The 25813-nt window shown below is 37.0% G+C and overlaps 1 protein-coding gene across 4 annotated transcripts in view; it reads right to left on the bottom strand.

Moving 5' to 3' along the window:
• Positions 1 to 1669: 1669 nt before the first annotated feature.
• LOC132705540 (zinc finger protein jing) overlaps positions 1670 to 25813 on the bottom strand; it is an 88828-nt gene continuing 64684 nt past the window's right edge. For 3 of the 4 annotated variants that reach the window (XM_060676168.1, XM_060676170.1, XM_060676171.1), the window contains 7 exons: positions 13756 to 14176; positions 12512 to 13405; positions 11704 to 12009; positions 10921 to 11106; positions 10709 to 10856; positions 7024 to 7219; positions 1670 to 6749 (listed from right to left, as the gene is read on the bottom strand). In XM_060676168.1, coding sequence (XP_060532151.1) covers positions 6578 to 6749; positions 7024 to 7219; positions 10709 to 10856; positions 10921 to 11106; positions 11704 to 12009; positions 12512 to 13405; positions 13756 to 14176 — 2323 coding nt within the window. In that variant the 3' untranslated portion in view covers positions 1670 to 6577. The remainder of the gene's footprint in view (positions 6750 to 7023; positions 7220 to 10708; positions 10857 to 10920; positions 11107 to 11703; positions 12010 to 12511; positions 13406 to 13755; positions 14177 to 25813) is intronic. The other variant, XM_060676169.1, reaches the window with a different exon arrangement.

Below are 25813 nucleotides of genomic sequence, written 5' to 3'. Positions count from 1 at the left end.
TGATAAATTCGTCCCATTCGGAAACGAATTACTTAGCCAGGCTTCTCGCCACATGCGATTAGGTTATTATTCATTAATCGGAATGAATCGGACGTTAGACATGTCATTTCAAAAATACAGTGTGTCGTAACGTTTAGTTTATGTGCCCTAACCTTTGCCTCGCAAATTTATCGAAACGTTTCTTATGAAAAGTGGCTTGAATTGGAAACCTACAAACTATATACACTGCACATGAAAACTACAACACTAAGATTTTTCTTAATTGTCTTCAGAAACGATGTTACAAAAAACACCTATATTTAAATTTTTGGTTTGTACAGAGTGTCACATTCTGTATGAATTTCCGTCAATACTATTAGGGGTATGTCTAATCAATACACAGCACGATCTTTTCTCAGTATTTCGTTCTGTATTCACTCCTTTATCTATTTAATAACTGAACGGAACATAATTTAATGGCAATTACAGGTGACAATTGACACAAAATCATAAACATTAAACAAATAAAAAGTCCGTATCGGGGGTTTACTTTCTCTTCCACCACTTACATTGATTGATTGAAACCGAAGACTCATAATTTGAACCAGGCGTTTAATTTGTGCTTGATCAATATTAGACTATATTTCCTTAAAAATGTGTTACACAACATCCAAGGACGGAGGTGCGTGGAGGCCTCTTGCAATCTGACAAACTTATTAACAATTCAATTCCGTATTTAATTTAATAACTAAAATAAAGACGGATAAAAACCAAGAGGCAGAGAAGTTAGGCATTGACTTAGATAGATACCTAATAATATTGTTGTTATATATATATATATATATATATATATATATATATATATATATATATATATATATATATAACAAATATATATAACAAATGCAGCAAAAAAAGCAGTTCGCAAGAAAATTAACTTTTTGTACTGTAAAATACCCAATTATACACCGATCTAGAGTGCGGGAAGCGTCACTTTATCACGTGAGTCTTTTGTCTCAGAGATCCGAGCAATTTGGACATTTCCGGGATTTTACCCCACAGGTTTGGAAGCAATCGTTTGTTTTCGGAGATTTTACCGCACGGCTTGAATTTTGACGTTTGTCAATTCTGACGGTCATGTCAGTGAATGTATTCGTGTTGTTTTGCAAAAATGTACCCAAAAAAGGGTCGTAGAGAAAGTATGGTATGGTTTGGTAACCTTTTTAAGTCACTGGTTTATTAAGAACTCGCTCCGATAGTGCCAAATGAACTCCAAGCTCAAATGCTGTTTACCACACTTGTTACATCACACACTAATAAAGTTGCCCCAAATTTTAGTGGCACTTTAAATGTTTTTTAAAACACGTTTCATCAAAATCGGATGTAAGTACGGATACAGCTAACTATTCCTAATTAACAATTTCTTGTATTTTTTCGTTTATTCCTTTGAACTACCATAGGAATAATATTTTATAATAACAAAAGTTCTTAAGTACAAAGATTTTACAGTAAACGGCGTCAGGAGTGACTTCAGGCATATTTTGGGTGTCAAATTAAAGAGTTGGGAGCCCAAATTACGAATTAACACTTTGATTTAAAACTTACATAACACACAAAAATGAGGATAAAATTTATCTACATAAATTGGTTTTTAATATAATGTTATAAATGGTGAAATAAAACGCCTACATTGAATTATTTACACAAATTTATTTAAATTTTCTTAAGATACAATTCGAAAGTAACTTGAAAAGTTGTTCTGCCGAATCACAATAAAATGCAGTTAGGTGTTCGTTCGAATTGATTAAACAGATAGTTAATATATAAACAAAAAAAACTAATAAGGGACCTCACTGCACCACAGTCTTCAGATTCGAACAGATAATATAAATTCATCGGCGCCCAAAAAAAAATCGAAATGGGGGGAGCGAAGAATTAAAGAAAAAAAAAGGTCACTCGTTACCTAGGGAAAAACAAACGCGGTAAGGTAATTCTTTTCTTTGAAGCGGAGATGCGATTTATATTGCAAATTAGCGCGTGTAATAAAACCTAATTATAGACAGTGAGGTAGAATTTGTTTAATATTCTAACCAAATCGAAAACAATTAGAAAGAAAAAATAACGTTGAATTCATGACATCGATACTAAAGTAATAAAAACTAGCGAATAAATTATGTACAGATTGGAAATTGTTTCATTTTTCCCACTTTTCGACGAGTTATTTTAAAACCTACGATCCTAAAATAGTCAAACCAGTCCGGGACGTCGTCACCGAACTTAAAAGCTCCTATATCGATAACCGCTAACAAATTTGTAATAAATATATATATAATTACACCAATTGGGATAGAAGTTTAAATTTTTTTTGCGCGTGAAAAAAAATCATACGACATCGGGTGGTCAGTGTTTTTTTTTTGATAAATTTTTCTTTAATCGCGATAAAACGGTTTACACATCCAACTTCAAGCGTTTTTTTTACAACTCGTGATTCTTTAAAATACTCTATAATCATCCACTAACACTTAGAATTAAAGTCGAACAAACTTTGCGCTCCGCGCCACGCCCCCGCATGATGGTGGGGACATGATCCGAGGTGAAATTTTCCTACAACCCTATTTAACATTCAGTTAAACCTTTGAAGCTAACATTCTGTTTTGAACAATCTCCAATTATTATCGTAAAAATCAATAATTTGTACAAAGGAGCTCGGCGAGGGCCGCGACTGGACTTTTGAAACGGAAAATAAAGTAAAAAAAAAGTCTAAATAATTGAGCAAAACAATATGCCTTATCGCTCAGATTCTTCTCGTTGAAGTTCAAGGTCAAAAGCTTGAGATACACGATGGTACGTTACTCAAACTAAATGTTGTTACAGACAAACGCACGCAGGGAACTTTTCTTACACCATTATCAGATAATCGAATCGAATTATTGTTAAAATTTTTGCCATAAAAAGTTAAAACGCTCACACAAAATCGTCTAGAAGCGTTAAATTTTTTGATAATTTTTTCAGGTTTAGGTATCTAACGACTTTGCCACAGTCACACTTAACACTCAATAAAATTGTGAGCAAATAGTTTCAACTTTTTGTCGCAAACCTTGCCGACTCCGAATTTGAGTTAAAACACACATTAAAATAATATGAACACAGCAAATATATTGTTCGTACACAATAAACGCAACTAGCAGATAATAAAATTTCCCTAAATTTATGATATATAATTATTATATATACGGTACTTTCCAGGTATTTTTCTTTTAGCAGAACAGTCTTAATTTCCAAAAAAAATATAAATAATAAAAATCAGGTTTCTCGTCTAAATGCAATGCCGTAGAAGAATATTTTTTCGTGTACAAAAGTTACTTTCTTTTTCCTCAATTACGGTTTAATATCGTCTCTACGATACGCAACTATATATAATTTCGAAACGACTAAACTATGTTACAAAAAAGTTGGTTCGGGGGTCGTCACTTTGTTCGATATAGCGGGAGAGTGGGGGGTGTGAGGGTGTGGTTGCTACAAGTCCATCCGGACGGACGACGGACTATACGTCCGGATCCCGGGGATCCCCGTATGTTAATTAGTAGTTACAGCAAACCTTAATAAATATTGCCATTTATTTACAGTAATTAAATTAAATTATTAGTATACAACTAATAGCAACCGAATTGTTGGCTGATGGGGGGCGTCGCGCCGCGAGGGTGGCCGAATTTAATACAATTTTCGACAGGGATGGCCCACATGTTATGAACACACCAGTTTTTGGAGTATTTTTGATATCTTCACCATTTTTGAAACAGTTTGTACCAAAACCTCATCAGGAGGGCTCTGCCTTCAATTCACGAGACACATTCTAAAAGCGATATACGGAATTTTTTAAAAATCGCTGTCACATGTAAAAAAAAACGGTTCAAAATGCAAAATTTTATAATTAAACGGTAAAGAAATCAAAATCCGCAAATTGTTCCAAGCTTCTTAGTTTTTAGTAGAAATTTTCAAAAAATTGCAGTGCTTGGTCTACCACTCTTTATATTAAAAATTAAATAATGAGAATATGTAGTTTCTGTAAAACAAAAACGTTTCGTTTAAGGTTGGGAATTAATTTAATATATATTTTTCTAATTTTCAACCAAAACTTGGACCGTCCCTGTCTATCTATGTTTGCTAACTTTTATCCCGGTTCCCTCGCCGCCGAGACGAACCTTTGTTACCATTGCATTTATAGTTTTAAAAAAATCAGTCTCTACGCTAAAACACATTAAAACGAAAATTGTACGGTGTATATAAAAATTTCAGTCAGTGCGCGTGCGCCGCGCTTTTTGTTCCGAAAAAATAAATCGTGAGCAAATAATTTATACAATGAAATCGTAAAACGAACAAAAGGTAAATGCACCACATTTTTAAGTACTACATGCGTGTCCTGCGTCTTTTTTGCAATAAAAAAAAAAGATGCGGGCTCACTGCAAATCCCACCATGTCGAATCCAAATCGGACGTTTTAAAATGGCTGGAAGATTTATTCTCCATCTTCCCCCATTTTATGCCAGACATTTTGGGATTGCCGGTGAAAATTTCATATTCGTCATGATTTCAAAAAAAGAACAAGACAAATACGGAATCTTCAAATTAACTAATTAAAAAAAAAAGAGAACGAACACTTTTTGAGATCAATTTTTAAAAAACTGTTACGACGAAAATAAAGGTTGGCATCGTAACGGAACACATTCGTATATATTGATTGAGTTTTGCCATAAATTTGATTTGAAAACGCTAAGTCCTGTTTTACACGGACACTTTTTGCCAAAACCTATTGTTCAGGTAAAAAATAAACACACGCCAACAAATTGGTAATATAAATGGCACTATCAATGCCAACCAAATGCGAAATTTAAAAAATCTGTATCTTTTATCTATTGGTAACTTTGAAACCCAAAAATTAACCTGTGGCGTTATAAATTTTGTCAAAATTTGTGCGTGTAAGATCCCCTCTCGATCAAAAACGATTTTGATCTTTTTCTTTTTGACTTTTGGTTTTGATCGGCATCGTTTAACATTATTGTTTGCTGAACACCGCGAGTCCATGTCTGTTTTGCTCGTAACGAAAGGATCAGAAAAAAAATGTCATGGCGTTTGTCCTAATCAAAATCACACTAAACGTCTTGTCGGCAGCTCTTGAATGGCAGTGTTAAGTCAACTGAATTTTTTTATTTTTTGTCACACGTTGTAGAAAAAAATATACAAAATAGGGAATGTTAAAAAATCAACTAAATTAAAATTAAAATACGGTTTTTGTCGCGACCAAACGAAAACCGAAGAAAAGAAACTACGCATGCGCGCTAAATTATTTTCCCTACCTAAACTAGAACGATTTCGATATTATAATTATTATTATTATTAACCAGAATAATGGCAGTGGCGGTACGCTGGTTGCTTAAACGGTCAAAACCATCCTGAAGAACCCAATTTCAGGCCATTTCCCGTTCTTTGCTTAACTTACGAAAAAGGAAACCTCTCAATTACAATGTACATACAGCCTAGTGCGGCGAAACGCTCGCCGTTTCATCCTTAACGCGGTTGTTTCTTTTTACAACATACCTCGGCGGACTGTTCTAAAAGACATCGTTCGAGTGCCCTTTGCATATTCCGTGGCCTTGAGCGGAAACAATTCTCCACTATGCGAGCTTAAAATAGAAAATTGTAAGGGAAGACGCCATGCAGGCGCCGCAGAGTGCGGTAGAAATGGCAACGTTACGCTTTACTGTTCCTCCGTCAAAGTAGTATAGTAACTGCTTTCCCTTCTATTGTAACAATGTAAACTTTCCTTGCCATTGTATTGGAAATATTACGACTGTTATGACTATTATCGCCATCCTTTCGCTTTCCAAAAAAAAAATCTATTTGGGAAGCAGAATGAACAAGGGCTGCTGCTCTATGTCCACCCGCATCTAGAAATGGTCAATTTCGCTTAATTAGAAATATTTCGAAGTTCTTCATTACGGCAATAAACACACTGTTAAAACTATAATTACTGAACAACAAAAAAAGTCATCGATTTGTCGATCAAACTATTTGCTTGCCAAGCGGTTTGTTGAAATTTTGCAAATATACGCCACTATTTTTCGTACAGATGATAACACGAATCTCGGGAGCTCTGAAATGACGTACCATTGGATACGGAAAAAAAAATGTCCTAGTTGGAAGTTGTTCGCTAAGCAGATGAATGTGAGAACTACAAGCTGTGGTTACCAATTTTAAACTCTAACTCAAGCTTTTGGTGAAGAGACAGCTGCATCACAACTTTGCCAGTTCCGATCTCTACTGAAGCGGCGCCTAAAACGCCGAAGTCGTCTCCCATTACCATTTTCTACGCTAACGCTGTTCCTAACCAATTTCTGTGTTCTGTGACGAACGCTCACGGTTCGCTATATTATTATATTATTCCATGTCAGAGTTCAATTTGACCATTTAACTAATCACTGTGGTCAAAAGCGACCACGGTAGCTGAACGGGTCGACAACGGCTCGACCCATTAATTTTTACCTATTTACATTTACAAGTTTATAAAAAGAAAATCGCTTATGTATCGACAGAGCTAATTATCACGTTGTCGTCATTTTGACAGGTTTCCTATGGTGTTTGCGCGGCGGCCGCGTCACGTCGTTGGGAAACAGCGCCGGCGCCAGCGCCTCCTTTGACGCAGGGCTGAGCCTCGGGATCGGCAGCGGCCTGCTCGATTTGTACTCTTTTTCCGGCACCCATTCATCGGAGACCCTGTCCAAACAAAGTGCGGCGTCATTATATATAGACCCTGTTATTCCCTCCATCTAACATCGATCCCCGTTTTTTTTTTTTTTTAATGTCAAAACGCTCATTAACGACCTCCGCGTTGGTGCAACCACCTTGTGTCACTTGCGAAAGGATTTATTTACACTTTTTTTCTGTAATTTATAAGAATAACGTATTTTCAAGTGAGTTACGATTTTATATTCGACAATGTAAATGGCGATCGACGTATCTTATTTTTTTCAAAACCGAAATAACTCACACGTCGCGTGGATGCCACCTGATCAATAATTTGACGGTTCCGTCGGATTCTGTCCTTCTGGCCAAAATCTGACTGTGCAGGTCGACCGTGTCACCGGCGGAAACGACTTTGCCCGTCGTCCTCGTCTGCGTCATGCTCAGCAGTTTGTGCTGGAGGCCCTCCATGATCCCGGAATCGATGAAATCGAACATCCGCGCTAAAAAGGTTAAACGGAACATTAGACGTTTGGTTGACGGCCATGAGCCTTTTCCAATTAGATAATCGAATATTACAGTATGAAAGCCAGATTCAAACGGTTCACTATAATATATTATATAGATTTAAGATGTTTATTGTTTACATCCATCACAGAGGGTGAGTTAATGTATATTATATTATAGCTTAAAAATTACCCCACGCAGCTGGCTTTATATAGTAATTAGGGTCTGAGGACTGCCAAAAAGTGATGCAAGCAACAAATCGAATTCATCGTGATACAGGGGTCGGATAATTTTTTTTTCGACTGAATCTGAATGTATTAATTTCTTGCTTATAATACTGTTTTGCCCCTTGCGATTGGAAAAAGTTCATTACACGACGGACCGCAGAGGTGAGAGGACCTAACTGACTAATCGAACGTTTAGTGCATGAAAATTCTACTCTAAAAAATTCCTTTCACCCCTAAGACCGGCGACTCCCTAAAATTAACATTTTGTTATACCGACAATATGAATTACATGTGTAAGTTTAATGTTTATGTGTCCAAATAGCACACAGCACGCATAATTAAAAGTATCGTCCTAGTTTTTCGTTAGAAAAGTACGCATTTTACGGACCACTGTTTGAAGTTCAACACTTTATATTAATCCTGTTTTTTTTTTACTAAAAAGAAACGTGAGCGCAGCGACTGACAGTTCACGAGGCAACTGGCCAAGGCGCATTAAATTGCATTGAACGGGATTGAAAAAAAAAAACGTTTTGAGTACCTACAACTTTTTTTTTATCAGATTGCCAGTTTTTATATAGTTTTACATTATTTACGGAATCTGTAACTCCCAAACTTCTTCTAGATATTGTAATTCTGCTCTTCCCTCTATTTTATGTTATTTTCACCACCCTCTTTTTTGAGCTCCTTTTATCCTTATTCAACATAAATACACAAAAATTCAGACAGTTTGGATTTCTTAACAGACAGTGATCCATTTATCTGAAACGCTTCAAATAAGACAATGGAAGTTCAAAGTTCTTTTAGTGTTTTCATATCATCTTGATACTCTCATCCAAATATTTGGTTCTTTGCTCCTTATGAAGTAAGTCGGCACTGCACTTCAATACTTGCCATGTAACTCCTTTCTTGTGAGGTCTCTTAGAAGCTCTGCAAATGTTTAACGTCAACAAACTCGAGAAGCTAACTATATATTTTGAGTGTGTGCCTCTGTTTGGCCCATGTACGATTAACTTCTTCTTTCCGTCCTTGCTTAAGCGTTTTTTCTCCTTTTCCCTTCCTTTTTTTCAGTTTATCTTGTTTTTCAGTTATAAGGTACGTTGATGTTTCTTTGATCAGCATGATTTAGTAGCGTTCCTCTCTCATATGTGCAATTGATTTTGTATATAGCATATGACTTCGAAAATTTATTCGCTCCTTTTCTTTTGTTAGCAACAAAATCTGCCTGGAGTCTGGAGTCCGGCGGCTCAACTTCGTACAATACAGAGCTGCGTTCGTGCGCTGAAATTCGCTTAACATTTTGTAGTTTATCTGTTTTATCTGCGTTGTTACAGATTGCTCCAAATACTTTATTTTACAATATCTTGAGAAACTTGCCAAGTAGAACATCCCAGAATGGCTAAAATATTTCAAGGAACTTCTGTGTGAATTGCAAACTTTTCACCCCTTAGAAAAGCAATATCGAAATTATACATGGAAAACGCTACATTGGAATTTTTGCGAAGGTCTCATCCTAAGTCCCCCAGCTTTTGCATTGCAAATAGGGGAATCTGAAATAGCCAAGTCTAATGGAATCTTAAAACTTCATCTTTTATCTAGGAAGGATGCTGATTTTCACTTTGCTGATCTGCAGAGAAAAGTTCTGAAAGGCAATCCAAAGTATCCAGATTTTAGAGCCTAAATTCCAAAATGTGGGAGGATGTTTCTAATGAATTTGTAGAAGAGGAGAAAAAGGCTGTAACGAGTTTGGAGAAAATCAGAATTTGAATTTTGGTGCGCATGGGGAAGCAGAGTGTATCGCTCCGGAAGCCTCCAAATTTCAATCCTCCATCCGTTTCTTCGGGTTCAAAACATATTTTTGACTTTTCACTTGTTACTAAGCATTAAGGCTCAAAGCCAAAGGTAGGAAGTTCAAAAGAAGTTACAAGAATTTCCAGTCTTCTCTGAGTTACCGTCTAGTCATGGTTTAAATTCGCAAAGTACTCCTTATTCGGATTTTTTAGCGAAATGAGCCAATGTTTTCAGAAGGGTGTTTTGGAAATTATTTCGAATCATCTTTAATGTCATGTTTGCTGAAGCTCAGTCAGAGTTTCATACTATATCAGATGATATTCTGCAACTTGTTTGCGGGAAAAGAACCGAACTATTGGATCTTGCGCGCAAATATCACATTTCTCCTAAAATCAGACAGAGTCGCTATCGATTCCAGCGGGAAACCCGTGGAACAAGTCAACTTATATGATTATTACTATTACTACAAAACATCGATTGCTACGAAGAAAATTCGAGGCTTGGCTATTCTTTTTGTTGTGTGTTCTCGTCTTGTACGGTTAGTTTGTTTGCAAAAGATTCCAGACCAACCCAAGGATGGATCTGGAGATAAAAGCTACGTCGAAGTCGAACATATTAAAGAAAATGTTCCAAAGGCAAGGCGTCCAATTTTCAATCTAAAACGACTAAACCAAATTTCGTCTCAAAGCTTCCAGCCTTTTATGAGAAAAAAACTGTATCGGGCTTTACTCAGGTCTACTTCGGCGTACCCATATCCCTGCAGTGGTACCGGCTCATGCGTCTCTGCGAATTTCGTGGATTTGGGATTACAACCTGAGCTGGATCTTTCCATCTCCAATTTTGAAGCCCTGTGTTCTTCAACATCTGAGCAAATCAAAGAGGGGTCTACATAATAATAGCCGCAAGATGGAGGAAAATTTTATGGAAACCGGACCAGGAAGCCCGAGCTCTGGATCTCTGACCCTTCCTAATTCCAGATCTCAGGCTACATCGGATAGAGTATTCCTGTATCCTTATTTCTGCTGTTTGGTTTTTTTCCTGCGACTGTAAAATTCTGACAGACTTATTTACCGTGTTTAATTGCTATGAGTTTGGTTTTGGTTAGTTGATAGTGTTTTTCGTGAAAAGATCTCGCTTGGTTTTCCGATTTTAAAGATATTTTCTGGTGATATAAATAATTTTACCAGGAAGTCGTCGAAAATAGACTTATTGCGTTGTGATCAGTTGCCCCACAGATGCGACTGATTAGGTAGTGTGTCTCACAGGCAAATAAACAATGCGCCTCCATAATTTCCCCCTTGTTTGAAGCGCGTTATGAAACGGCAAATTAGTCAAAGATGGCGTAGAGGAATAGAGGGAAAACGCACTACTTCGCCTAGACCGTGAGAAACACTCTACAATGTGCGCGCCGTCGACGGCTGTCATTCACTGCGCAGAATCGATTGGTGTCGAAAAGGATCGAAATATTACCTGACCACGGCTGCCTCCTAAACCTTATAATGCGGCCGTTCCTCTTAAACAACTTGACCTTGTCGCCGTTCTCTACCGACTTCTTGGCAGTTCCGCTCTGGCTACCGTCGCTGTTGAAGTGCCCGTTCACGTGACGCTCGAGCATCAGCTGAAAACCATCAGACCCGTCACCCAGGGTGTCCCGAAAAACGAACGTGCGCACGCCGTCTTACCTGCGAATTGAACCTTTGACCGCATCCGTCGACGATACACCGAAACGGTTTTGTTCCCGCGTGAGCCAGGACGTGCCTCTCCAACCACGATCTCGAACATGAAGTCCGTCCGTGCACCTTGCATCCCCTCCATAGACAAACGAAGTGCTCCTGATTTGGTTGAGATTGCGATATCACATGTTTAACCTTGGGGGAAGGAAAAAGACGGTGTAAGTTAACTATCGAAAATTTCCTCGAGCGCCGCGTCCGCTATCCGGTTCGAAGGACCATTTTATTTATTTATTTATTTATTTATGTATGGCTTAATAATTTTACAAAACTTTTACATAAAGGCAAATAGAGAGAAAAACAGCAGTATAAAACAGCTACAACCAAACAAGAACAATATATAGAATTGAAGTGGAAGCACTCAAACGGAACACATCAGAACGAAATGAGCGGAGGCTTCTGACAAAAGGATCAAGCTTTAGACAGACAGCTTTCAGCATTCTACTAAGAGGTGATTAAACGCCATAATTTGCGCAATAGTAAGGTATGCGGAACATTGAGTTATCAGAACTTCTGTAATATGCGTTAAATCGTATGCTATGGAAAAGAGCTGGACAATAATAATAACCATTCAGTATCTTAACGAGAAAAACTAAATCTTCTGGTTTGAAGAGTATAATTATTGGAGGCCTTAGTTATAATAGTGTAGTTGATCTGATATCCATTATAGATATGCGCCTTCGAATCCAAAGATCTTAAAAATAATTTCTGAGCGGCTTCGATGTTATCTATTACCTGTAGGTGTTCCAATAAGGCCCCGCTGGTGTCGAACTGCGCCGCGCAACCGTCCCATCTGCACCTACCGTCGTTGGACTGAGGTGAGCTTTTCGTCACATCCTTACCATCGTCTTTCTGGCTCTTGGACTCGCGCTTGACGGGCGGAAACCGGATCGTCTTGGGTTGCGATAAAATCGGCGATTTTTGCGACTCTACCGGGGCGGGATCGTCGCTAACGCACACCTCGAGACTGCTCCCTTTGCTCGACACGCCGCTGTCCGAGGAATCGGTGGGTGATGGTGTTTGATCGACCCTCTCGTCCACCTGCAAGGGGAGGAATTCCATTTGTGAACGAAATAAGGCGAGCTCATCCCTCGGTACATAAACGAGATTTTGAGACTGATTTTACCAACAGCAAGGAACCTTAAAGTCTGAAGTATTTGGAGCCCTCTGAAGGAAAGGTGTATGAATGAATGAAAGTCATTTGTAGATGTTAGGACACTTAAGACTGTCCTTTGATAAGAGCAGTGACAAAACTATGTACGCCCAAAAAAAGAAGAAAAGTTGCTGGCCCGTCCTGGGGCAAATGACCTCTCCAGATATAGTTTTAGAACAGGTCGTAGATGAAGAAACAAGTTTAAATGTAATACAAAAACTTAGAGGTTGGCTTAAAACATCATGGATAGAGGTCAAATGATCATCTACGTGGTCAGGCAAATAATCCACTCCAAATTAATCCAAACATAAAAGCCATTAATTTTAGGCTTGTACATTCTTTAACCAGATCCCTTGAGGAGGAAAAGGAAATGGTGAAGTAAGGGCGTACCTTTTCCACGGGTGACTGCGGCTGCGTCTGACATTCCGCCGTCCTGTATGGTTCAACGGTCTTCGTCTTCTCGTTCCTGCACTGCTGCTGCTGGTGGTGAGTCCCGCCCCCACTATCTGTTACGCTGACCGCGGCGCTGCCGCTGTATTGCTTTGGTATAAAAACGGATGGAGATGACACTACAGCCGGCGTCGCGGCGCAGTGACCCTCCGCTGGCTTGGACCTGGCCGATAGGACTGTCGGTACGGCAGTGTCCACGCTCAAGGCTATATTCCCCGGTGACCCGTTTAATCTTGAAGGCAACGCGTTTAACTTCACGATAGGCACTACTGTCGCATTTAATTTGACGCAGTTGAAACTATTCAACGCAGTCAGTTTCGGTATAGTCTGGTGGTTGGGGTGGTGGTGTTGGATCACGTTCAGGCAAGGATTACGGTTGATCAACGGGATGGTGCTCACTTGGGGCACGAATATGTTATTGTCGGGCGGTTTCGGACTCTTGGTATGCAGATACGCCAAATTAGGCGGAAAACTGACCGCGGTCAAGGTCACCGTCGGAGCGAACGGGTGGTGGTGGTGGTGGTGATGCATGCCGCCCAACTGGGCGATGCTCTCGGGGACTTTGCTGGGTGCGGGAAGTATTTTCCGAGGGACCGTCTGCGCGAACTTTCTCGGCTTTGTTTCGGGCTGCGCAGCTTTCTTTTGATTGATAGCCTGCGACGGTTGGTGGTGACGCTTAAATTCCGTCTGTTTGTTGATCAACGCGACGAATTTGCCGCCGGCCGTTTTGCTTTTGAGCGGCAGCTCCTTCTTGACGCCATTCACTTTCGCCTGGGTCTTGAAGTATTCGGTAATCTTGCCCTGTTGCATCTTGTTGATTGGCTCCACCTTCTGCTGGAACCAAGACACCGACCGCTGTGATAGAGCAAATTTGTAACGTCCACATACTTTAGGCGTCGTTAGAAAGTGTGTGGTGTTATATTTATATTCTACAAGCTCAGTGGCAGTAAACTGAAAATCATCGTATCGTTTTTAAAAGAAAATTCAGTTTTTCAATAATTGACTAATAAATAATTAAAACTTCCTGACATTTCGATAAAGAAACGAAACTCATGGACCTTCCCTTTGATTTAGAAATAAATACCATGGTTTGTCCGGGTCCAAGTCTTACATCTAAACTAATATCAATTATATGCAAGTATTTTTTCAATGTCTGTCTAATAGTTTTTATTATCGCGACTTACCCTATTATTATTATTATTATTATTGGTGAGACTAGAATCGAGGACGCCCCCTTTAGTCAAATGAATGACCCGTTTCTTTTCGACGAATAGTTTGGCTGATACCACGTGACGGTGGCGGTCCGGGGTATTGATGGGGGGCGGTTCCTCCGCGGACTTAAGACGTTTGGCGAATACGGTTTTGTCAGGGAGCGGTCTCTTCGGGGCCGGCGGCGAGGCCTCGTCCGCCGCAACGGTCCAGTGCCAGGGCGGGTGGGGGGCGGCCTGCGCGGGCGGCATTTTGTTCGCGGGTGGCTTATGCGGGGCGGTACCGGAATCTTCGGAGTGGCTTGAGGCGGTACTGAACGGCGATCCGGGGTCGGTGATGTCGCTCGAGGCAGTACTGCTGCCGCTGCAGTCGGTGCAACTGAGGACGGCTACGCCACTGAAAAATAACACGACGATTTTAATTTAAATTAAAATGTAACATTATTTAATGAATATCTTGATTCTACACGATAGACTGGTGCTCTAATTCGAAAACGACTTTTTGTTTTTTTCGTAATAAATCCGAAAACTTTCAAAAATCGTTTGAAAAGTATGGAAATGTCAATGTTTTTGCTATAGTTGCGGATAATATTTTCCAAGCGGACTTCGATTTTTCCAAATATTGCGCCGCAATCAGTTCGATTTGGGTTTGAAACTGACTTAATGTCCGTTTTATCGCGTTCGCTCCTATTCCATAACCGAATCCAAACACGGTATATCTTTAGTGAAACCGACGCCCCTCCGCCGTCTGCTGGCGTGTACCAGCGACGACGACCCGCAATTTTGCATCCGTTCGCTGTACAAGAAACAGTTCCACGCGTTGAACAAGTTAATAAGAGACGCATATTAATACGCGAGGCAATAACGCGACGTATGCACGTACTAACGTCATAAATCCGGAGTCGCGGGACTTCGCAGAAGGAATTCGGGTCTTGCGTGTATCTTTGTGCACAATTGCGCCCAAATAAAAAAACGGAGGCGAACATGAACGAATGCCTAACGTCGCCCATGCAATTTTGTTCTAATAACCTACGGATTTCCCAAAAGCATTTGGGTACAACGACCATACCAGGTGTTCAAAATTCAAGAATTGATCAAAAACAAAAAATACTTGCTGGTGGTAATTGCAGATTTGAATTTTATGCCAAAAAAAACGCGATTTATAATTTTTCTCAACTCATGTACATGGGTCAATGTTATAACTCCAAGTTTTGTGATTTAACATATTTTTTCTACTCCCTACTCTAAAGTACCCAATTAAGTACTAATCATTTATAAATGTCTGAAAAGGTTTATAAATGTGTTCGATATTATATTGTTTCTACACAATTATAATTGACCGTGGTCAAGTGAATGTCATTTGACCATTTCTTAATCGACCGGGAGAATGTTATTTATCATTATTTAATAATAATATGCATTTTATAAGAAATTATTATTCGTTTGTGATGTCCAATTTACCTATTACCTAATTTCCGAAACCGATATTTAGCGATTCAGGAAATCCCAATAATAATATCGACTCCGTTTGGTTCCTAAAACGACGCGACGGCGTCGTAACGCACAAATATAAATATAAATTTAATGATATTTTTAAAATTATTTAGGTCAATTGACCACAACAAAATTTGCCCGGTCAATTCGACAACCCTACCGGAATTATAATCGACTGAGGCTCTGTTTCTCTCTATCTAACATACTTTAGCTAAAATCAGTAGCGAAAATATTTTGAGGCAACTGATGATTAAGTTTAAATCAGTTAAAAAATCCCCTATGACCGATGAAAGTTGGGATATAAGTACTTCGTTTCCAAAGCGTTGGTACTGACGGCATTTCAGCAACACGTCGATTCGTTGAAATTAAAGGCAGTATTTTTACACACAACCCTTTAATTCAGTAAACTCACCAAATTAGGAAAAAAACAAGTAACGTAAAAAAGTATGTACAGTAACAAAGATAGATAATTAGTGATAAGTTATAAATTCAACAAGCAAAGCCTCGAATTCGTAAAAAAGAACCCGTCGGAAAAAATTGGCTTTCGATGCCTGCCGAATCCTTAACGATACTAAAATCCTAAAATTCAGTTTTCTAAAAAGTAACACACATCTGTTTAACTCAATACCTACTTCAAAAGCGACTTAAACCGTGCCCTAAGTGGAACCCTTGTCTTCGATTATAAATTAATAGACGAGTGTTCGCCAGGCCGATCGTTACCGCCAGTGAAATCATAAACTTCGACTTTTGAATAGGATTGAGAAAAAATACCTGCACCTTAAAGTGAAATTCCCCTTATTCTAACAAATAATAATATCCTAGCTCAAACACAGCTTTCGAAAGATGGCCATTTTTATATTTCCGATACGACAATCGTTCATAATTTTAATTCAGCCTAGTTTTGAAACTCCGCATTTGTTAAAAATGTACAGACAACTGATAACGTAAGTATGTACCCTCGTAAATGAACTCTACGTCCGGCCATATAGACAGTAGATAATATAGGACGGTAAAAGCATATTTTGAGAAAATACAGCCGTGAAAATGCCGGAACCGAACTCATTGACGATCTGTCAGCGGCCATGTTGCTTGGCGAATGTCGCAAGGTCATTGCTTAAAAAGAAGATTTTAAATTTCCCACTTGCACATCTTGAATGGACCTCAATTTTTTTTTTTTCATAGTTGCTTCAAAGTTCCTGTATTATCCGCATATTTCTACTAGCTATATCCGTCCTGCTTTTAAAAAAATCGCGTCTATTTGTAAAATGTGATTAAGGTAATTGGTCGAAACTAATCTACTCGAAAATAAGAGGCTCAAAAAATAATAATAATAATAATAACCCCCGGGGTGGGCATTTAACTAATTATTTACGGCGGAATACGGAAACAAATCGAGCAATTTACATAAACGCTCGTTAAGATACGAATCATGGAAATTTGCATTAAACAATGGGGAGATCGGAACCGTAGAAGGGGTACAAAAATTCTCGGTAGCGTGTCGGCACTTATTATTTATGCGGTATCGGCCGTGATTCGTTACAAATAACCAAAAAAGTAATATTTATATAAAATTTCAATATGGGAACGTTGCTCATGGTATATGCATTTAGATACTATGCCGATTGCATAACTATTACTGGATATCATAATGCCATTTGCAGTACTTCTACGTCAAAATAAATAAGAACTAAAAGTTCAGATTTTCACGAAATTATATATTTTGACATGACAATTGTTTCGACAACACCGTGTCTTTATCAAATGTGCAAACGTGTACATTGTTAGTTTTTATTTATTTTGATAAATGGATTTTCATCAAGTAAAAGCCACCTCAGTTCAGTACTTCTACGTCCTGAACTGTGCCTTCGCGGTAGGTTTAACGCCATCGCTTAAAACACTGTGACCGCGAAATCGACATCTGAACAAATAAAAAAATGCCCGTTATTTGTGCATGTGTGTGCACCCGTTATCGTTGGATATCTGTTGACAAACACGAGCAAATAGTGTGTGTGGTGTGGCACTTACTCAGTGTTTTATAGATAAGAGGCCGATGACGAGAAAGGATACGAGCGGATCGATAGGATAAATATTAGCGGAATATCGTTTGCTCGAAAAACAGTCTCGTTTGTGATTAGTGCTTATCGTACTCGCAAATTAATATCCTGTTCGTGGGGGTTGCCAACGAAAAATATCGACTTCAATCCTATGACGAGCGATTATGTATTATCGTAAATAAATGAACTTCCCAAATTGACCGCTAGAGAGCGCAACCGAGAGGAAACGAGATTTGACGCTATGCACTCTGCCTTGCTTTTTTAGTTTTTTTTTTTAATTCCTTATAGTTAATAATCGTGCAGAAAATTTGTGGAAGAATTCTTTTTTTCTTTCAAACGAGGTTATATTTATCCACTCAAAAGCCTGATTTTTATTTTATTTGATAACAAGTGCATATTTTTTCGAAATCTCAAATGTGCGATTTATAATTATTCATCAATGAAATACAATTGCGAATAAAATAATAATTATGGGGTAAACATAGCGGTAAATTTTTTTCTCCGTCAAGAATACTTGAAACATTAAATTTTCTGAAAATATCTCTACAGGGATTTTATATTAGTGAACGTGTTAATATTTTTATTTTCATTTATTTCTTTTATAGCACAATGATTTCACCATAACTAAGTCAGCCTCCTCCTCTTTAGCATAGTTCCTGACATTGTCAGGTTCTTCTGCAACACCATACGGGTTTCCCAAAAAGAAATATTCACTTAAATAAATATAACATCTTAATAATTCTCACCTAGGAGAAGAATTTGTTAAAATATTCTTTAAAATAAATATTGTTGTAACAAACTGTTAGGTATTTAAAACGACTTTTTAACCTCCAAAAATTACGCGAGTATATATGAATGACTGCTACTTGGCTTTGACGACAAATTGAAAACACGTCAGCTTCGTAAGAAAACCGGGTGGACAAAGAATAACGACTATGTGGCAATTAAATTGGCATTTCTTATGTTAATATTTTTTTATGAAAAGTGATAATAATTAAAATTAATGATAGTTGTAACGGTAAAACTGAAATCATATATCCGGATCTAAGGTTAAATGGAGGGGAAGGATGCAAGTAAAAAAAACATTTTCCGTCTCGAAACCAGGTAAAAAAATGGCTTCTCGTCAATAATATATGGGCACACCTGTTCTCGAAATGCAGACACATAATAATATCCACGGAAGATACATTTGGGCCGTCCGGCACTGTCTTCGTCGCCGCTGCCACACCACTACCACCCGGAAAAACGCGAAAAATAAACAAACCGAAAGAAACGAGGGAAAATTCCCGCGCGCGTTTACTACTACGTCCCCCGTCAAATTTCCAAAATGGACTGATGTCAGACAGAGTGAGACCGCGCTGCCGACTTGCCCCGATTGAGGACCGGAACGTAGAGCGAGAGGTTAGAGACCCACACACACACAAACAGCAAGTATTCTAGTTCCAGGCGTATTTACGTCGCACACAATAAAAAGGAGAATGAAGAATAGAGAACCGGGGGGGCCTAATGCACCGCGCAGCGGCGGCTCGTAGCGCCTGATGAATTTTAGTGTGCATGCCGGGTCCCGCTATTGATATGTCGCCAAAGTTACGATTACGCTTAACCATCATTACCTAAAAAGACCTCGCTACGACAATATGAAATTAGTTTTCAGACATCCCTCTAAATAAAGCAGGAATGAAAACAAAAATTCAGATAACTAGCATGCTACGACATTAAAAAAAAGCTGTAACTAAATGATCTAAGTACGTTGATAGTAGTGTAGTTTGAATTTCCTCTTCAGAACTGAAATTTCAAAGTTCAGTTTACTAATCTAAAAGATTAGTAAACTGAAAAAAACCACTCGGAATTCCGAAAAGTTTTAAATGATCTTTCCTTTTCATTCTTTCAATTTTTTCTACCACTTTATGGTCCAGGTTTTTGTGAAAGTAAATAAATATTTCTGGATTGGTCTTCGTTGTATCATTCCCAATGTTGTAGCTCTTGATTTGATCATCACTACAAAGGATTTCCGAATTTTTCAATTTTCAGAAAGATGCGTGCAAATAGTAACCAATTTTTTTAGATATAGCATTTTTCCAGTTATGGTAAAATAAAAATACGTTAATCATTATTTTCTTAAGGGTGTGTGGAACCCGCTTAGTTTATAAAGATCGGCAGGTTCTTGCCGACACTGGCTAATTCAGATTTAATCATACTACCCAAAATCTACATTATACTGTTCACAACAGTTTTCGAGGTCATCTCTAATGTCCCTTCTTGGTTATACTTAAATTAATATAGAACCATCACGTCGTGGGGGTGGGTACGCAACAACGAGCACCACCGGCAGGTAAAAGTTTTCAGAATTCGACGGATAACTGCAATAATAATCATAAAACTAATCTACACGGGCTCGGTTTATTGTTGGTTTTTCCTTAAATTTACTGCAACCAGGTAGAGAGAAAACGTCGTCCCAAGTACCTCGAACAATTATAGTTTTGTCCCTTGCGAGTTTTTCAAGTCGCCCAGTACCGGTAAACAAAACGAGGAATGGAAAAATTAGCATATTATCGCCTACCGGCTGAACCTATCCACGCAATGACAACACTTAACTGTTCATAGCATGTCGGTAATCGACAGTAAAAATCACAAAAAACAAAACCCCATATTAGAGCTTTAGATAGGAAATTTCAAGCACAAAAAAAGTGAAAGGAAAAAATTATATGAACAAGAAAGGGGACGACCAGGGGGGTTCCATGATTATTGTTAGACCTCTATAGAGTGTTTGAAATGAACCATGACACTGACAACAGATACGATGCATTAATTACAAAATTAGCTTAGTTTTTTACAAAGAATCAAAATATTAACAAAAATTTCAATAAGAAAATGGTTTAAAATACTTAACTAGAAATATCTACCATGCTTGAGTACCGTCCTAATAAATAAATAAATAAAATTCCAGCTGAGCAACTTCCCCCACTTCACATTTCAGCTGTTTCAGTTATTTTTTGGTTAAAAATATTTTATCGTTATTGCATCATGCCAGGTTGTAAAACTAAATAATGACTAAAAAAACTATGGCTAAAATTGATGAGACCCAAGAAATATCATTAAAAAGCCGGTACTCCAAAAAAGTACTCCGTTCCCCAATTGAAAATATAACGTCTTTCCCAGTGGGCAAAATATGGGTACAAATGCGATTTATCGATAGAAAATCGATATGTTTAAACAATAACAAAAACTCTTTCGTACCAATTTTTGTACATTTTGAAAAAATAACGCAACCACTTTTCACATAAGTCCTTTTTCTCAAAAAGTCAAAATCTAATACGCTTACGCTGTTAGCTTGCAAATTTGCGTTTATAATTGGCCTTGAAAAAAAGCCCGCCGCCGTCAGCGGCAAATATAGCCAGATCTGACAGCCACCTCAGTTAGGGATGTTCCGATACCATTAAAGTATCGATAACTACTCATTTCGATAGTACTCAAATCTTTTTTCGATACTACTCAAATAAATACTCCTAAAATATCGATACTTACTCATATCGATACTTTTAGCACTTTATTAAGTTTTTATTTATTTTAAGGAAACTAACAACGAACTTTGAAAGACAATAATTAAAACAAAATGAAGAAGGAAAAGAAAACTTTTATTATAAACGTTTACGTCCCGTTAAGCACGTACTTTAAAACAAAAAACTCCACGATAACATTGGAATAATAAGCCGATGATTACAATAAATAAAATTATTCGTAAGCAATCTCTTGTACGTTTGACAATTTACGTTGGTTGACAATGAAAAAAAAAATGAAGGGCGGACGTCTTTCTCGCGTTTGGCTCGGGCTCTGTCGAGTGAAGTCGGACGAGTTCGGCTTGGCTGGCGCGAGACAACGCGTCACCACAGATCAGATAGAGATTATGTTTGTCTGATGCATTCGTTTTTTTTGTTATAATGGTGAGGCTGATTCGATTTGATACCAAGTACTTTTGTTTCGATACCGAGTAAGTATCGCAAGATTGATTCGATGCTATAAATACTTGGTATCGAATCAAAAGTATCGAGTACCTTCGTATTTACTAGTATCGGAATATCCCTAACCCCAGTCCTAAATTAGACTTAGTTTGCTAATTGTAAAGCCTGTTCTAATAAAAATCTATTACGAGCCGGTGTGCTTTCTTATGGAATATCCCATTTTTAACAGGCCTTATTCAAGAAAGTTAGTTTTACAACAAAAAAAACATCCTGACTCTTTTCGGTTTTAGTATATCTGAGAGTTACGAGTAATATTCTAAAAAGATTAATACAGTGACTTCCTGTCGCGAAAATTACAAAACTTTGCGATATTATATTGCTTAGAATTGAAAAATCGAAGATCCTGGAAAACATTAACAGGATATGTAAAAAATAGTTGATCTCCTTCAAACCCGATGGCCTATAAATTTTATTTCAAATGGTTTTGTTGAAGGACTTCGGATAATGCGTTACAGATCGCAAACTTCATGCTTCCTTCAACAGATATACACTTTTTGCATTAGTTACGCAAATAACTATGTTATAACTAGTTTCAGTAGTTCATATACCAAAATACTATTTATTTTGCAGAAAGGGAAACGGTAAAAATTAAAATCGGCCGGAATATTCTAACCTCAAACAACAAAACAACGAATTAAATTATTATATAGGTTAAGGTGATAGCGTCGACTGTCACCAGATACGTCTTTGTCTTTTAAACGCCTCATCAATCATTTATATCGAATGGAACCCGATTAGATTGATTGTTTTTCAATAAAATACGAAAAAAATATCGATGGCTTATTTACACGAGAAGACATAAGAAATAGTCTCGTCGTTAGGGGTTATCACCGGGTTATAGTAAACTAGTAATCAGTTGATTACGTGCGCAGATGCCGCAGACGAAAGACGGCGTTGCCATCATTAACATATTTTCGGGAAAAAATATATTTTGTTTTTCTTCATGTATGTGATTTTTTTGAGATTTGACGGCAAGTTTTTTATTAAAATTTGTATAAAGCGCCTATAGCAATCAAGTGCAAAAAAGAACGAAAAGTTCCGTTACTTCAAAAATTATCACAAAAAATAGTGAAATAAGTTAAGTTTATCTAAATAGAATTTATTTAAGTTCAAAGATTACACCCAAACCATTAATTAAAAGTTTACTTAACCACTCTAATTGTTTAAAGAAATTTTAGGAATTTGGCGATTTAACTGATAACATCGAACGCTAATTTGACCACCCTCCTGTTACGTGGGAAAAGCGGCAACCTCGCGCGACCAATATGTAGCGTTCTCTCTTAGAAGCGACGGCACATTATTGCCTTGCATTGAATGGGGTGGCGAGACAGAGAGGGAGGATTTTTGGGGTGGTAGAACTTGTTCAGGCAGGGAGAACCAGATTGTGGAAGTCAGTGCGGTGCGCACTGGCCCAAGTATTATCATAGCCGCAGAAGGTTCAAGGTGGGGGAGTTTCCGATTTCAACATTTCCGTTAAAACAGCTTGCTTGCTTTCGGCGATGAAAGTGGACATTTTTACCATTTCGATGGAAATAGTAATAAAACGATAAATTGTCAATTTTAGAAACGAATTTTATTGGTAGGGATGGGATTTATTGCGTTCAGACCTTTCTCGGAATGCCTGACTACCCACCAGATTGCAAAGACGTTGCAATATGTATTTAACATCCATTAACTTCAACTTCCTTATAATTATCTATGCCGATTAGTGAATAACAAACTTTGCATACACTTTAACAATAATTTTGTAAAACTTTGTAAACACTGTGTAAAAAATCAACTGTATCAAAATCCAGTAAACGTTGTAATTTGTAAGATTTGTAATTTTACAGTATATTTCATGTAGAAGCAGAATACATTACAGTGTCTTTCTGATGATTATATAATGATTTAGCATGGGAAATAATCAATATTTTTTGTTAAATGTATAAGCGTGTCATAATTTTCCTATTTAATTGTTATCAAACTTTTGCTTGAGCGATTTTCAAATGAGTTCGATAGAATGTGTTATGTAAATTAGAAATAACTGTATTAGTTTATTTATAATTGATGTTTTTTTTATTGCTATGCCATCTATACAGCATACTGACCTAACCAGTGGCAATTTTTATCAAATCAGACAAAAAATCGATTTGTATACGTGTGAATTGAATCAAAAACAGTTCTGCACGCGAAATATTCACGAATTTTACATATTAAGTGTCCTTACTCGTTTATCCATCCCGAAAATGGTTAAAATAGTTTGCCTCCGAGTTTTTTTTTTAATTTTTTGCTACATATTCGTTCACATTTAAAATTTGGTCAAGAGGGAGAGGCAGGAAACGCTTTGCGTCAAAGAAGAAAAAAATACTTTAGAGAAGTTAATACTAAAAGGTAAACTAACTAAATTAATTGAACTATATCAAAAATTTACCGTTTAGCTTTATTGTTATAGACAAAGACGGAACAGAAATTGAATCCCACGAGGTCTTAATAAATGCTGCAATCGTCCGAAATATGTTACATAGTTGTCAATGAAGTGATATGCATCCAAACATCTATTCCTACCGAAACCTAAAAAAAATTATCAAAAAATATCCTAAACCATTCTTCGATATCGATGTTTTAGAAAATGGAACCTCGAATGAAGATTTTGTAAAAGTTGATTGTCCAGCAAAAAAGATTACAGAGATGAAGAACACGAAGGCAGTTGGTAAATCAAAAAGTGAACCGTTATTGGAAAAGACTTAGCCTACTCAAAGAGACATATTGACAAGCGTCAACTCCCAACCTTAAGAGAAATAAATTAATAAATTTAAAAAAAGAATCAATTTTATGGCACTTCAGAAAACTAACAAAAAGAAATAGCACAGAGGGTAAACCAAGATGATGAGACAGTCCTAAAAGCGGTGACAATATTGACAACACAATTAAGTGAAAATCCTTTCCAGTTTCTCTATCGATTTAATTTGGTAAGAAATGATTACATAAATGAATATTTCATCTAGGCTGTAGTAATTATTTACGACTCAACAGCATTAATTATCGAGGGCAAAGTTTTTGGTCCTAAGGCCACCAATTGTCAGAGGTAATTAAGACCCAGCTTTTCCCGCGGTACATAGACAATTTTATTTCTTGCCAATTTTTTTTAGCACTTTGTTTCTCTTCAAAGCGGAATACATGTTTGAATTTATTCTTGTACATATACCTATGCATTTTTTAGTTTTTTCAAAACATTTTAATACATTTTCTTTTTCTTTATATTTTTTCTATTGTTTATTTAATATTACCTGTTTTTGTTCTTTTTGCGTCCACATTTAACTTATCTTCCTTATTACGTGTAACACAAAGAACGAATTACTGGAAATCTTTAATTCTCTCTACTCTTTTATAATATCCCATTAAGACTTCACAACAAATACAAGCTAATAGTATGCAGATCAGAAATAATTTTTTGTTTCCAGACTTAAACGGAGAAAAGCTTTACTACGTGGCAATGGAAAAGTAATTTTATAACAATGTCGGATATTCAAGTTTTAGAGAAGCTTTTGCAATTTGTTTTTCTATATACTAAATTTTTTGTGTAAAATTTCCACCTGCCGTCAGCACCAGTTTTGAATTAATTCAACGATCATTCGGATATGGGAATCAAATCGCGAAAGGCAACTTCCCCGAGGAAAACAGTAATAGCAATAATAAAATATCTGGGAACAATTTCGGAAGAAAATGTGAACAATTAACTTCTTTATTAACGTTTTTTTTTTAATACAAGACAAATTTCTATTAAGTTTTAATAAGTTATAGAATTAAGGGTATCATAAAAGTTATTAATAGTGGGTCATAAGAATCGGGTCTCAACAGAAAGGTTTGAAGCTATTTTCTTTTTTTATTATTACCAGCTTTATTTATTTTACTAAAATGTATGTATTTTTATTTATGAAAATAATAAGATTTCTAGAAGTTACTTTACAGACATGAACCTAAACAACAATTTTTGTAAAGCAGCGCATATCATTTTCAACGGGAAAAAGATTGATATGTACTTCTATAGCAACTACACGGTAAATGCCAATAAACTTTACGATTAGTTATGTAAAATTGGCCTATTTTTTATCACAATAATCACGGTAAGTTTACAAAACTCTTATTATATATACAAGAAAACTCTTAATTTGTTTGTACAAATTTTACATTTTATTTAAAACCATTTTACACATTAGATATTGTAATTTTCGGTCAATTTTACAAAACCCTTACTATATTTACAATAAATTTCAGAGTGTTTTATAGTCATTTTCCATCAGATTTATAAAAAGTTGACAGCACATTTATAGTAGTTCTAGTACATCCATTGGTAAATATTTTTTTTACATAAATTAAGTAAAGTTACATGTCAAAAGGAAATTTACCATGCTTTTTGCTGCCAACAAATAACCAAGGATTTTTGTTTTGATTTTTTATTTTTAATGAGGTATGGGGTTATTAATA

The sequence above is a fragment of the Cylas formicarius genome, unplaced genomic scaffold, assembly GCF_029955315.1.
Source record: "Cylas formicarius isolate icCylForm1 unplaced genomic scaffold, icCylForm1.1 PGA_scaffold_7__23_contigs__length_41026272, whole genome shotgun sequence".
Classification (NCBI taxonomy): domain Eukaryota; kingdom Metazoa; phylum Arthropoda; class Insecta; order Coleoptera; family Brentidae; genus Cylas; species Cylas formicarius.
The sequence above is the reverse complement of the archived record's forward strand: the minus strand, read 5'-3'. Positions and strand labels throughout refer to the sequence as shown.